Here is a 12,052-nt window from a genome sequence, read left to right as displayed (position 1 = left end):
TTAGTCAATGATTTAAACTTGGCAACGCACAAAGGCATTACTTTCTTAGTTTCTTTTCCTACCAAAACCCTTGTAACTAACATCTGTTATTTCTGAAAAGAGACCAATTAGTCATAACTATATCTCATACAAATCTTCTAGGACATTAAATCAGGTTACATGTATCTAAATATTCTCTAATGACTGACATTAACTAGATTTGTGAAATCGAATGAAGCTCTTCAAAAGTCCCAGACATCAGGTGGAAAAGTTAGTAGCTCGTGCTGCATATTATAGTCTCCGTAGCTGCTTGATTCAGGTTGTTGATAATCTTCGCCTCTCAAGATTTCAACTAATTCGTCCCACTCGGAATTCATCTCCTCCATGTTATTCTCGTTCAACTCATCATTCTCGCCATTGTTTACATCAACTTTGTTATCGTAAGCTGCTTCTCCTTCCTTTAAAACTCCCATCTGCTCTAAAAACTCGTGCAAATCAATCTGAGGCTTCTCCCAGTTCTGTTTGTCATTATTAATTTCAACTTCTTTATTATCCCTTGTCACATTCTTGGGTTCAGACTTATTCTTATGATCACTCAAAGACGGCCTGAAATTCTTTAACTCCTGGAGTCTCTGATGAATAACTTGAACACTCGGTTGCACATTTACATTGAGCAAAGACGGTGTTGTCCCACTCGAAGCAGGGAACATGGAGATGAAATTTTTGGAAGGAAACCATCGAAACCTTTGCGATTTGTTCAAAGGGTTAAAGCTGCAACGCAGATGCGGAAGATTAAGGTAAGCATCTGGCCCATAAAGCCGCCTTGCAGCTTCATCATAAGCCAAGGCAGCTTCTTCAGCAGTAGCAAAAGAACCCAACCAAAGCCGAGTTCTCTTCTTAGGCTCTCTGATCTCAGCAACCCATTTCCCCCATGTCCTCTGCCTTACACCTCGGTACGTGCAAGTCGCGTTTTGAGGCCCTCCTTTGCCGCGAGCAGGGCCTTTCTTCCATGGTTTTGATAGTGATGATTTCTTCAAGTTATCCATTTTCTTGGATTCTTAGTAAGTGAAGTGAAGTGAAGTGGAGTGTTTGGTGTGAATGTTGAGCGTAAAAAGGCGCGGGTATAAGTAGAGATTGAAATGAAAAAGGTTGGAAATTTAAATGCATTCACGTTTAGAGAATTCGAGTTCAAAGCCCATGTGACCGTTACAAATCTTTGGTCTTGTTGTAGATGATCCATTTTCTACTTTTTCCACGGGATTAAAGATTTCACCAATTAGTAGCTGAATATTTTTTCAAGTGATGTACTTCGAGTTCCTACTCCCTCTATGTTTATATATTAGATCTTGCTAACGAACACCTCTGAATTGTTAGATAAGCATTTAAAATATTACCTAAAATGATACTTCCTCCGTTTTTTATAGTTGTAAGCTTGCAACAGTTTGACTTTTACATTATTCATGTATCTCACTTTGACTAGTTTTAACAATTTATACTAAAGTAAAAATATAGTCATGTGGGATCTTGTTAGATTCATCTCGACTTATACAATTTTAATATCTAAGGTTTATAATTTTTACATATTGGTAGCTAAAGATATTAACGATTGAAAACATGCATCGACAAGCGTAAAAAGAGAAGTGTTGCAACTATAAAAAAAAAACAGAGGAAGTTTTTCGTATTAATTTGAAAATGCATGACAAAATAACGTGTTGATCGGTATAATTAATGTTCATTTTTAATGTTCATTTTAGTTAACATTTTCAATTTTTAGTTATCTTATCCAGTGCCCCCATTAATGCATTGACACAATCAAATATGTCACGAATGTCAATGTACTAATTTAAATCTATACACAGATGTCATAGTCAAATATCTCCTATATATATAATATACACAATCAAATAGGTCATAGATGTCAATGCACTAATTTGACCTTATATATATATATGATTAAATATTAGTTTAAAATATAAAAATATGATATTATGAAATTTTATATTAATACCTATTTAACAATATACAATTATTTCATGTTGAAATTTATTTCTTTTTACAAAATGATGGTCAAAGACTCAAAGTTAGCCTATGAATAGTAAAAAATAAAGATAAAAAAAAAGTCTAATATAAAGGCAAAACTACCGCAAAAGCTAAGGAACGCTCCGGGGGCATTGTATAAGATTTCTAAAAGTAGAAAGATTAAATTAAAATGAACAACAATTACACCGATCAACTTGTAATTTTGTCATGCATTCAAAAATTAATACCATTTTAAAAAATATTTTAAATGCTGATCTAACGTCCACGGGGTGTTCGTGAGCAAAAGCCTTAAATTATCTCCTGTAAAAATAAAAAATGAGTAAATAACTAACATCAATCACATAAATTAATTCAAATTTAACTACTGTATATTTCTACTTATTAGACTCGAATTGAGTAATGGTATTTAGCAGACTACCACATGTTACCTATGCAGAGATAACCTATGCAGATATCTCAAACCCATACCCACCAGCAACCCATCCATTCCATTCCGCGCCACCAGGTTATCTGGGAGCCCCCCCCCCCCCCCCAAGGCCTCAAACTCTTTCAAACTCAACTTTGACGGTTCACTCAAAAACAACTCAGCAGCAGCATGTGTCATCATTAGAGACAGCACTGGTTCCCTTATCACAGCTCGCACCTTCAACCTTGGCAATACCACTGTTTATGTTTCAAAATATACAACTCTTCAAAAAGGCATCCTTCTTGCTCTTCCACAAGGGATTCAACATTTAGTCATCGAAGGGGATAATCTTCTAGTAATCAATGCAGTCAAAGAGCAGCAGATTGGATCGCGAATGTAGGTCATCTTGTTAGTGATAATATGGATATTATTCTTTGTACTTCTTCATCTTTAATGCATTAGGAATTCCCCTCGTGAGGAGGAGTTCCTAGTGTTTTCTTTTTTCTTACTCTTTAACAAAAAAAAAAAAAAAAAAAAAAAAAAACTACCACATGTTACAATTTTTTTTTTGAGCAAAATAATTCAGTTTCATAATTTGTTAACTATCAGACTAAGCAAAATTAGAAACTATGATTAAACTCCACATAAATCATAAATGCACAACTCCCAAATCATCCAATACCAATCAAAAAAGAACAAAATCACAAAAGTAAAAACCATTCCTAGGATTCTCATATAGTGCTACAGTTCAAAATTTACTAGTCAAATACTGAGGACATGACCAACATTTTAAACTATCACGAGTTGAAATTCACATGTTTTCCTACCATTTTGCCCCCTGATTCTCGGGTCCCTCCCATCTCTTAGCTACATACCTTTATATAATGGTTTTTATTTATTTATTTATTTATTATTATTATTATTATTTTTTTTGGGAAGATTAATACGAAGTATATAATGGTTATAAGAGGTTAAAACATCAAAATTTACTGAGTTGAAAGGTTAAATTAATGCACAAGTTGCATAGAATTTGCCAAGGACAGTAATCACAGGGCTCCTGCTGCAAATCCACCGCCTTCTACACCCATTTATTACCCAAGTTTATGGGAGCCTCCCTTTGTCCTTTCTTCACTTTCACTCTTAAATCATTTTATTTTGATTTCTTTGGCTATACACACACACTCTTGGAGGAGTTGGATCCTAGATTTAACTGAGAAATTACACGCGTATTGTGCAGTTGCGAGTTTTATACTTTCTCTGTTGTTCATGTGGTGATCAAACTTTGACTAAATTTGTTAATACGGAGTATTGTATTGTATATACAACTATTACAAGTAGAAATACGTATGAAAAGAAAAAATAATATCGCATGCAATCTTATTAAATTCATTTCGGCCCTCATCTTATTAAAATGATATTCAATAAATAAGTTAACTTCAGCAAAACTAATTTTAATTCAGTAAAAATTTTGTTTTAAGTAGTAACATAAGTAACTTTAAAAACAAATATAATAAAAAATCAATATGAATAAATTTTATTTTATAAAATAATATATATTCAGTAAAAATAAGGTGAAGAGCGTAGGGCACGATTATTCCCATCCAACTCTCCAAGTACTATGGAGTATGGACTTATGGAGTAGTACAATAGCAACAGCTTATCCGTGCATGGTGCATCCATAACATGTTGAAGATAATCACATAAGCCAATCACAACTTCTAATAAATGACACACACTTAAGAATACATAAAAGACAGCTTCATTACTCACAACTCCATAATGCAGAGAATAACTGCACTAAATCCTACTAAAGGATCCTGGTTAATATACAAAAGAGACCCCGTCTACACGGGAGGATCTTGGTAATCTACGTCCTACTACAAAAGAAACTATGTACCAAGAAAGGCCCTAAAACATTGCTACAAAAGGAGCTACCTACAAAGGCGAATCAAAGAAGATAAAACCTCATTTTACTTTAGGACTTGTCCCACGCGTGATATTTCTCCATTTATCCTTCAGGTCTACAGTTGTTCGACCCTTTCGAAACACAGAATCTCCATATTCCAAAATACTTTTCCACGGAATGGTTCGACCATTCCCTTGATCATATATTGCTACTCCTTTCTGCAAAGAGAGCAATGATAATTAAGGTGTGGATATATGAAGTTTTTTCAACAAAAATCAACTAACAAGTGATATAATGCTTTCAACAAAATTTGGAAGCTCAACTGATCTTATAATATGAGTTTATAGCAATAAAAAAACAATTGTTAAGCTTTGTTAATTTTTCTTACATTACTTCTTCCAGGAGATAACTCCGCCAGTGGGTTTCCCGCTGCCAGTCCCAAGCCTGGATAAAGGAGGAGGGTTACGGTAGGCCAGTGACAGCCAGTATAAAACTTCGTCACATCCCATGACATGAGCCAAACAGATATTTTCGTGGGGGCGTTCCCTACTCAGCGACGCGCTGCACTTCCTAGACCCGGGTGTAGTGATAAGTATGCAAGGGTTGCTAGGTCGTCGCCCAGAAGCGACGCGCCACATTGCCCGAGTGTGGTGTCAAATGAGCAAGGGCGTGCCATTGGGGCGTTCCCTACTGAGCGACGCGCTGCACTTCCCAGACCCGGGTGCAGTGATAAGTATGTAAGGGTTGCTAGGTCGTCGCCCAGAAGCGACGCGCCATATTGCCCAATTGTGGTGTCAAATAATCAAGGACTTGGAGTTGGGATCAGGAGGGAGCGTGGGAGAAAAGAATTTAGTTTGCGGATTGGTTCTTGGAATGTGGGGTCTCTTACGGGAAAATCAGCAGAATTGGTAGAAGTAATGAAAAGACGACGCGTGAACATCATGTGCCTCCAAGAGACAAGATGGACAGGAGAAGGAGCTCGAGGCTTGGTTTTGGGGTATAAGGTATGGTATGTTGGGCAAGAAACGAGCCACAGAACAAGGAATGGTGGAGCTAGGAACGGAGTTGGTGTGGTTCTCGATGAGAGGTTGGCAAAAGAGGTGATCGAGGTCTATCGGAAGAACGATAGGTTGATAAGGCTGAAGTTGCTATGTGGCAAGGAGATTGTGAATGTTATCAGTGCTTATGCTCCCCAAGTGGGTTTAGATGCAGAAGAGAAACGACAATTTTGGGAGGACCTAGACGAGGTGGTGCAGGGTGTCCACCACTCAGAGAAGTTATATATTGGAGGGGATCTAAATGGGCACGTTGGGGCGAGCCGAGATGGCTATGAGAGTGTCCATGGAGGCTTTGGGTATGGGCAGAGGGACGCCGGTGGTGAAGCTATTATGGATTTTGCCCAATCATATGATTTAATTTTGGCTAATACTTGGTTTAAGAAGAGGGATTCACACTTGATAACTTTTCGGAATGGAGCAAATGCAACTCAAATAGACTTCCTGCTCACAAGGAGCATAGATAGACAAAGTTGCATAAACTGTAAGGTTATCCCAGGGGAGAGTGTGGTCACCCAACACCGGCTATTGGTAATGACTATTCGTCTGAAAGAGAAGGCGAAGAAAAAAGTTAGACAAGAAGAACCAAGGATAAGATGGTGGACCCTAAGGGATGCAAAAGCTAAGGTTTTTTACAGAAAAGGTAATTGAAGAAGCGGATTGGGATGGAGAGGTGGATCCGGACATGACCTGGTTACGAATGAAGAACTGTTTCCTAAGAGTGGCCAAAGAGGTCTTAGGGGAAGTAAGGGGAAGAACTTCGGTACAGAGAGATACTTCGTGGTGGAATGAAGAGGTGAAAGCAGTAATTAAGCAAAAAAGGGAATGCTATCAAGCCTTAGGAAAATGTAGGAGTGATGAAACCTTTGCAGCGTATAAGGAGGCTAAGAGTAAGGCAAAGGCAGCTGTTCGCCAAGCAAAAGAAAAGGCATATCAGGAGGTTTATGAAAAGCTTGATTCCAAGGAGGGAGAAAGGATCATTTATAAGATGGCAAAGAGAAGACAAGAGGCAAGGAAGGATATTGGCATGGTGAAGTGTGTCAAAGATAAGAACCAAATGGTCCTAGTGCAAGAGGAGGGCATCAAGGACAGGTGGAAGGGGTACTTTGATGAATTATTTAATGGAAGTAATGGAGTTGTGATAGGAGATACCTCTATGAGTGATGAAGAAATCAACATGGAGTATGTGCGAAGGATTAGGAGAGTAGAGGTGGAGATTGCACTGAGGAAGATGAAACCTAAGAAGGCGGTTGGCCCTGATGGGGTACCGATAGAGGTGTGGAGGTGTTTGGGTAAGATTGGTATTGATTGGTTAACAAACCTTTTCAACAAGATATGGACGGCTACAAGGATCCCACAAGATTGGAGGAAGAGCACCTTGGTCCCGGTTTATAAAAACAAAGGAGACGCTCAAGATTGTTCTAACTATCGAGGAATTAAGCTTATGAGCCATACTATGAAGTTGTGGGAAAGGGTGATTGAACAAAGGTTGAGGGCATGCACAAGCATTTCAGATAACCAATTTGGTTTTATGCCTGGGAGATCTACTATGGAGGCAATCCATTTGATAAGACAAATGATGGAGTTTTATAGGGTAAAGAAGAAAGATCTTCATATGGTCTTTATTGATTTAGAGAAGGCATATGACAAGGTGCCAAGAGAGATACTTTGGTGGGCAATGTTGAAGAAAGGTATCCCACGAAGGTATGTAGACCTAGTTAAGGATATGTATCGGGATGTGTCAACAAATGTGAGGACATGCGGAGGGTTGACAAAAGATTTCCCTATTACAATCGGATTGCATCAAGGGTCTGCATTAAGCCCTTTTCTTTTTGCAACGGTTCTAGACGAATTAACTAGACCAATTCAAGATGAGGTTCCATGGTGTATGCTGTTCGCAGATGATATCGTTTTGGTGGATGAGACTAAGGATGGGGTTAATGTCAAGTTGGAGCAATGGAGGCAAAGGTTGGAATCTAGAGGGTTTAAGCTAAGTCGGAGTAAGACTGAATATTTGGTATGTCGTTTTGGCACTCAGAGGGGGACAAGCAATGAAGTGGTGAGTTTGGATGGAAAGGATTTGACCATGAGTGAATGTTTTAAGTACCTAGGGTCGATCATCCAGAAGAATGGTGACATTGATCAAGACGTGACCCACAGGATTAAGTCAGGGTGGCTTAAATGGAGAGCGGCCACGGGAGTGCTATGCGACCGCAGCATTCCCTTAAAGTTGAAGGGAAAATTCTACAGGACTGCCATAAGACCAGTGTTGCTCTATGGTACAGAATGTTGGGCTTCTAAGAAAGAGCATATTAAAAAGATGGAGGTTACGGAAATGCGCATGTTAAGGTGGATGTGTGGAAACACTTTAAGAGATAGAATCAGAAATGAGGTTATTCGCAAGAAAGTAGGTGTGGCGGGCATTGTAGATAAATTAAGGGAAAATCGTCTGCGTTGGTTTGGACATGTAAGACGGAGACCCGAGGGTGCACCGGTGCGAAGAGTGGAAGAGTGGGACCATGGAGGGGTTAAACGAGGAAGAGGGAGACCAAAGATGACTTGGTTGGAAGGAGTGAGGAAGGATATGAAGTGCATGGATTTACGTGAGGATGAAGTTTTGGATCGTAAGGGATGGAGGAGAAAGATTTATGTTGATGCCTACACGGAATAATCAAATTTGGTTCATGTTAGCCGACCCCACTTTTGGGATTAAGGCTTTGATTGATTGATTGATTGACTTCTTCCAGGAGATGGCTAATGTTTTTCTTTTGCAAAATAATTTAAGATATGAAAAGGATGGAGAACGAAAGGTGGAGCCAAAACCTGAAGTGTGGAAGTATTATATCAAACAGAGATGCATAGAATCACATTCTTCAAAAAAACATCATAAAACAATTAAGTAAATAACATTAGGAAGGTATGCTGATGAAAATCTCAAGGCAATAGGTACCTTTAACGTTTCTTCCTCCTCTGCTGTCCAACGAACCTTTTTACGTCTACCTACTGGAGATCCTGGAATTGCCCTGCAAATTAAACAAAAGTTCAGTCATTTTTAAGCCAACCAGAGACAACTCCAAAGTCATATCAATGATATCATACCTACAACATCCAAAGACACAGCAATAGTTATAAGCTGATTAAAAAACAATAGTGCTGCAAGTTACAAACAAAACAAAACTTATACCAAACAAAACAAAATCACAAGCAACAAGATCAACATTGTGGCAAAAGAATGCAAGAAACTAAATAGGTCATTCTCGCCACATCCCACACTTAACGGCTACAAGTTCCTCGGCAACACTACTAACTGTACACTACCCAATGTGAAAGGAGGATTCCATCGTCAGTAGGATCCAGGGAAGCCAGCATATATGCAACCCTACCAATAAGGCAAAAATCCATCAAAACTACAGTAAAGAATGAAACAAGCAGCCAGCAACGCAGTACAGAACGTTTTAGAATCCATCACTCATCAAGGAAAAAATATATTAAGTATAATATACAAGACCCAATCATATGCTATAGTGCAAGGGAGTGAGGGACACCCAATAGTTTGCTGTACAATTAAGTATTCCAACATTGGATTACTTACAAAATTAAAAAAAGATTACTAATAAAAACAAGGCTGACAAACCAATCAGAGCTAAAATGAAAAGACACATTCCACTGTTCCAGATGAACTCCTTAGCTCCCAATCAAAAAAGCATAAATTGAGAGATCTCACAATTGAGAGTTGAGACAGCATAACCACTCATAACAAGGTAGGAATAATTGAAGCAGTCAGCAAGTGTAACACGTATAATTGAGTTTAAATCCACCAAACAAAAGCATGGAACAAACAAAAAAACAGATTAGAAGTAACACAATAACCAACACTAACACATACTAAAGGACTTGAGAATTATTAGCAACTGCAACAGACAGTATTCTGCCGTTGCTTCTCACCTTAACGGTCTAGGGCATGCCAAGGTACCATCATTCCTCTTATCTTGTAGTGGTCCATCTGAATCACTAATTGATTCAGAGGAAGCATCTTCATGAAATTCAGTAATTTTACACCTAGTGAGTTTTCCTTGAGTTTTTAGCTCATTATTATCACCAGACAACTTGACACCATCACAATGATGATCATCTTGTTCCTTATTCCAGATTTGAGGTGGGTCTCTTGAAAGTTGGATAATTATTTCAGCACCTTGTCTGTCTTGAAAAGATAAATGCTGTTGTGTAGCCATTACAAAACCATTAACATTCATGTAGGCAGATGAGTGTGTTAGCTCTAACTGTTTACCTTTCAAACTTGTCTGATGAGACTTAGCAGCTTGATTTACAAAATTAGCACCTTTCTTCACTTCAGCTGTCTTATCAACATTCTTATGCTTGCCCAGGTTAACATCACCCCCTGATGATGAATCACCATCACGTTCTGGCAGATCCCTAGTCCTCCCTCCAATAAATAGGGAGAGCTCTTTCCTTGCTAAAGAAACTTTTTCTTTGGCTCTAACATACTCAGACATTGCACGGGAATATGCACAAAACGGACAGTAAAAGTTTCCTAGATCATCAAAGCTAACAGAGCAACCCAAGCAGCTCTCATGAAACAATAAGGGACAGCTACTAGCACTGCAAGAGAGCAATTGGCCATCTTTATTGCACTTCATACAAAGATTTGTCTGTGACTCTGTCATTTCAAGCGAGTCTCCAGTTAATACACATTGTGAACTCGGGAAGTTATGGTTTTTCATGGCAAGATCAATCTCTTTGCGGAAGTGGTCACCATTATTAGGTGAAATTTGTTGCTGATCATGATTTTCCACAGACGTTTTAGGCTGCTCATCATCAATCCCATAAGATTTCCCATCATGTTGTGCATTAACTTTTATGACTTCATGATATTCTTCAGCTTCTGCATTACCATTATTAGGTGAAATTTGTTGCTGATCATGATTTTCCGCATACTCTTTAGACTGCTCGTCATCTTTCCCATAAGATTTACCATCGTGTTTTGCATTAACTTTTATGACTTCATGATATTGTCTATCTTCTGCATGGTTACACATTTGATTGCTGTCAACAGGAGCTGAATGCTGATGCTTAGACTGTATGCCATACTCCTTGTCCAATTTAAGCTTCTTTCCAGGGGGGCATAGATTGTCCATGTCATGTGAGGCAGCCTCCAGCTCTTGCATATGAGTATCAGTGTGGTTACTGCTTACACCACCCCTAGAAGATGTTTTTCCGTTTGCAAGGTAGGCTTGTCTAAGCTGATTGTCAATACCAGATATTGGGGAACACCCATTTTCTTCTGCTAGCATGGTTTTATCAACATGATCATCTTCATCGCTCCTTAATGGAGGAGATGTAGGATCACCACCGTCAAAGGGAATATCTAACACACATTGATCTCCAACGAGTCCACTAACTTCCTTCAAGGATGCTGCCAGTGGATGTGTATCTTCTACAATCATGTCCTTTAACTGCTCGTCACAAACCAAAAAAAACAAAAAACAACAAAAACTAAAAATTAAGACCAAAAATCCTCAGCAAAATAGAACCACTACCCACAAGGAAAAAAAAAACCATGAAAAGCACCATGTACCAGTTCCAAAGTAGATTTCGGCAAACTTGCATTCTTGTGCTTTACGAAAGAATCAGTATTGCAATTTAACTCGTCCGATGCACCCTTAAAACCTGAAGTCTGTATGAAGACAAGAGTTAGCAGCCAACCAAGAGAATGATCATCCCAAGTTTGTAATATTTTCTCTAGTAAACTTTCAACTTCTTAATACCTAATCAACGAAGAACCATTCAAATACAAGACAAAGCTAGTCACCTCACGTAAAAGGCGCTGAATTGCAGCTTCGCAGCTTTCTGCTGGATCAAATCCAAATTTTGACCAGTCAGACGCAACATGATTTTCACTTGACACATTAGAAGGGCAGAAGAGTATTTCTAAACACCTCAAGGCAGTAGCTTCCCTCGCTTTTCTCCCTGACTCGCCCAATAATGGTGGTGTCTTCGAAACCAACTCTGAAAAGACCAAAAAATGAATCTTACATGCATCTCAACAGACTTTGAAAGCTGAATTGGAGGAGGGGGGGGGGGGGGGGGGGTGTGTGTTATGGAGTTAGCATGTCACCATATAAAAGAGTGGCATCCACAAGCTGAGACTTTGCTAAGGCTTCAATAACCCAACTCCACACAAGCGTAGAAGCAGAGTCCTCTTCTTCCATGCAATCAAGGGTTATAGTTTCCCGCAAAAAAAGATTATTTGCTGAAAATGAAAACAAAGTTCAGTATCACTACTTAGAATTAGTTACAATATAGTGCAAAGCATAATGCAGTGTTTTTCGCCTATAATGCTAGAGCTGCAGCCATCACAAACAATTTACAGCTGTCAAATCATACGGATCAAGGAAAGAAGATGTTCAGAGGAATATAAGTTGCAGATATTGATGATAAGGTAAGGGAGAACCGGCTATGTTGGTTTGAACACGTGAGACAGCGACCAAAAGGCACGGCAGCAAGGAAGGTAAAGACTAAAGAGTTAGGATATTGTGCAATTTTAGAAGCAGCAAAAGAAAAGCCTAAGATGACTTCAGCAGAACAAGTCAAGAACAATACAAAGGGATAGGTTTTACATAAGCATTAGCTTTTGAAGTTTTGGAA

The 12,052-nt window shown here is 38.7% G+C and overlaps 1 protein-coding gene and 1 pseudogene across 4 annotated transcripts; both read right to left on the bottom strand.

Annotated features, from left to right (window-relative positions):
• Positions 1–26: 26 nt before the first annotated feature.
• On the bottom strand, positions 27–1,025 carry LOC145608355 (dehydration-responsive element-binding protein 2F pseudogene; annotated as a pseudogene).
• Positions 1,026–4,019: 2,994 nt separating this feature from the next.
• Positions 4,020–11,653, bottom strand: LOC145608961 (uncharacterized). Of its 4 annotated transcripts, XM_081664541.1 has the most exons (7): positions 11,523–11,653; positions 11,217–11,413; positions 10,983–11,081; positions 9,675–10,860; positions 9,332–9,587; positions 8,337–8,409; positions 4,020–4,549 (listed from the first exon to the last, which is right to left on the bottom strand). In XM_081664541.1, the coding sequence occupies exons 1-7, from the start codon at positions 11,614–11,616 to the stop codon at positions 4,391–4,393; spliced, it is 2,064 nt and encodes a 687-aa protein (XP_081520667.1). In that variant the 5' UTR covers positions 11,617–11,653; the 3' UTR covers positions 4,020–4,390. The 4 variants fall into 4 exon arrangements, 3 of the variants coding, with proteins under 3 accessions (XP_081520667.1, XP_081520666.1, XP_081520668.1); XM_081664540.1 differs by having other exon boundaries at positions 4,021–4,549; positions 9,332–10,860; XR_014105961.1 differs by having other exon boundaries at positions 4,472–4,549; positions 8,337–8,765; positions 9,332–10,860.
• Positions 11,654–12,052: the final 399 nt, after the last annotated feature.

Source organism: Chenopodium album, chromosome 23, assembly GCF_948465745.1.
Source record: "Chenopodium album chromosome 23, dcCheAlbu1.1, whole genome shotgun sequence".
NCBI classification, from domain to species: Eukaryota; Viridiplantae; Streptophyta; class Magnoliopsida; order Caryophyllales; family Amaranthaceae; genus Chenopodium; species Chenopodium album.
Note: the sequence above shows the minus strand (reverse complement) of the source record. Positions and strands in the feature narration are given on the sequence as shown.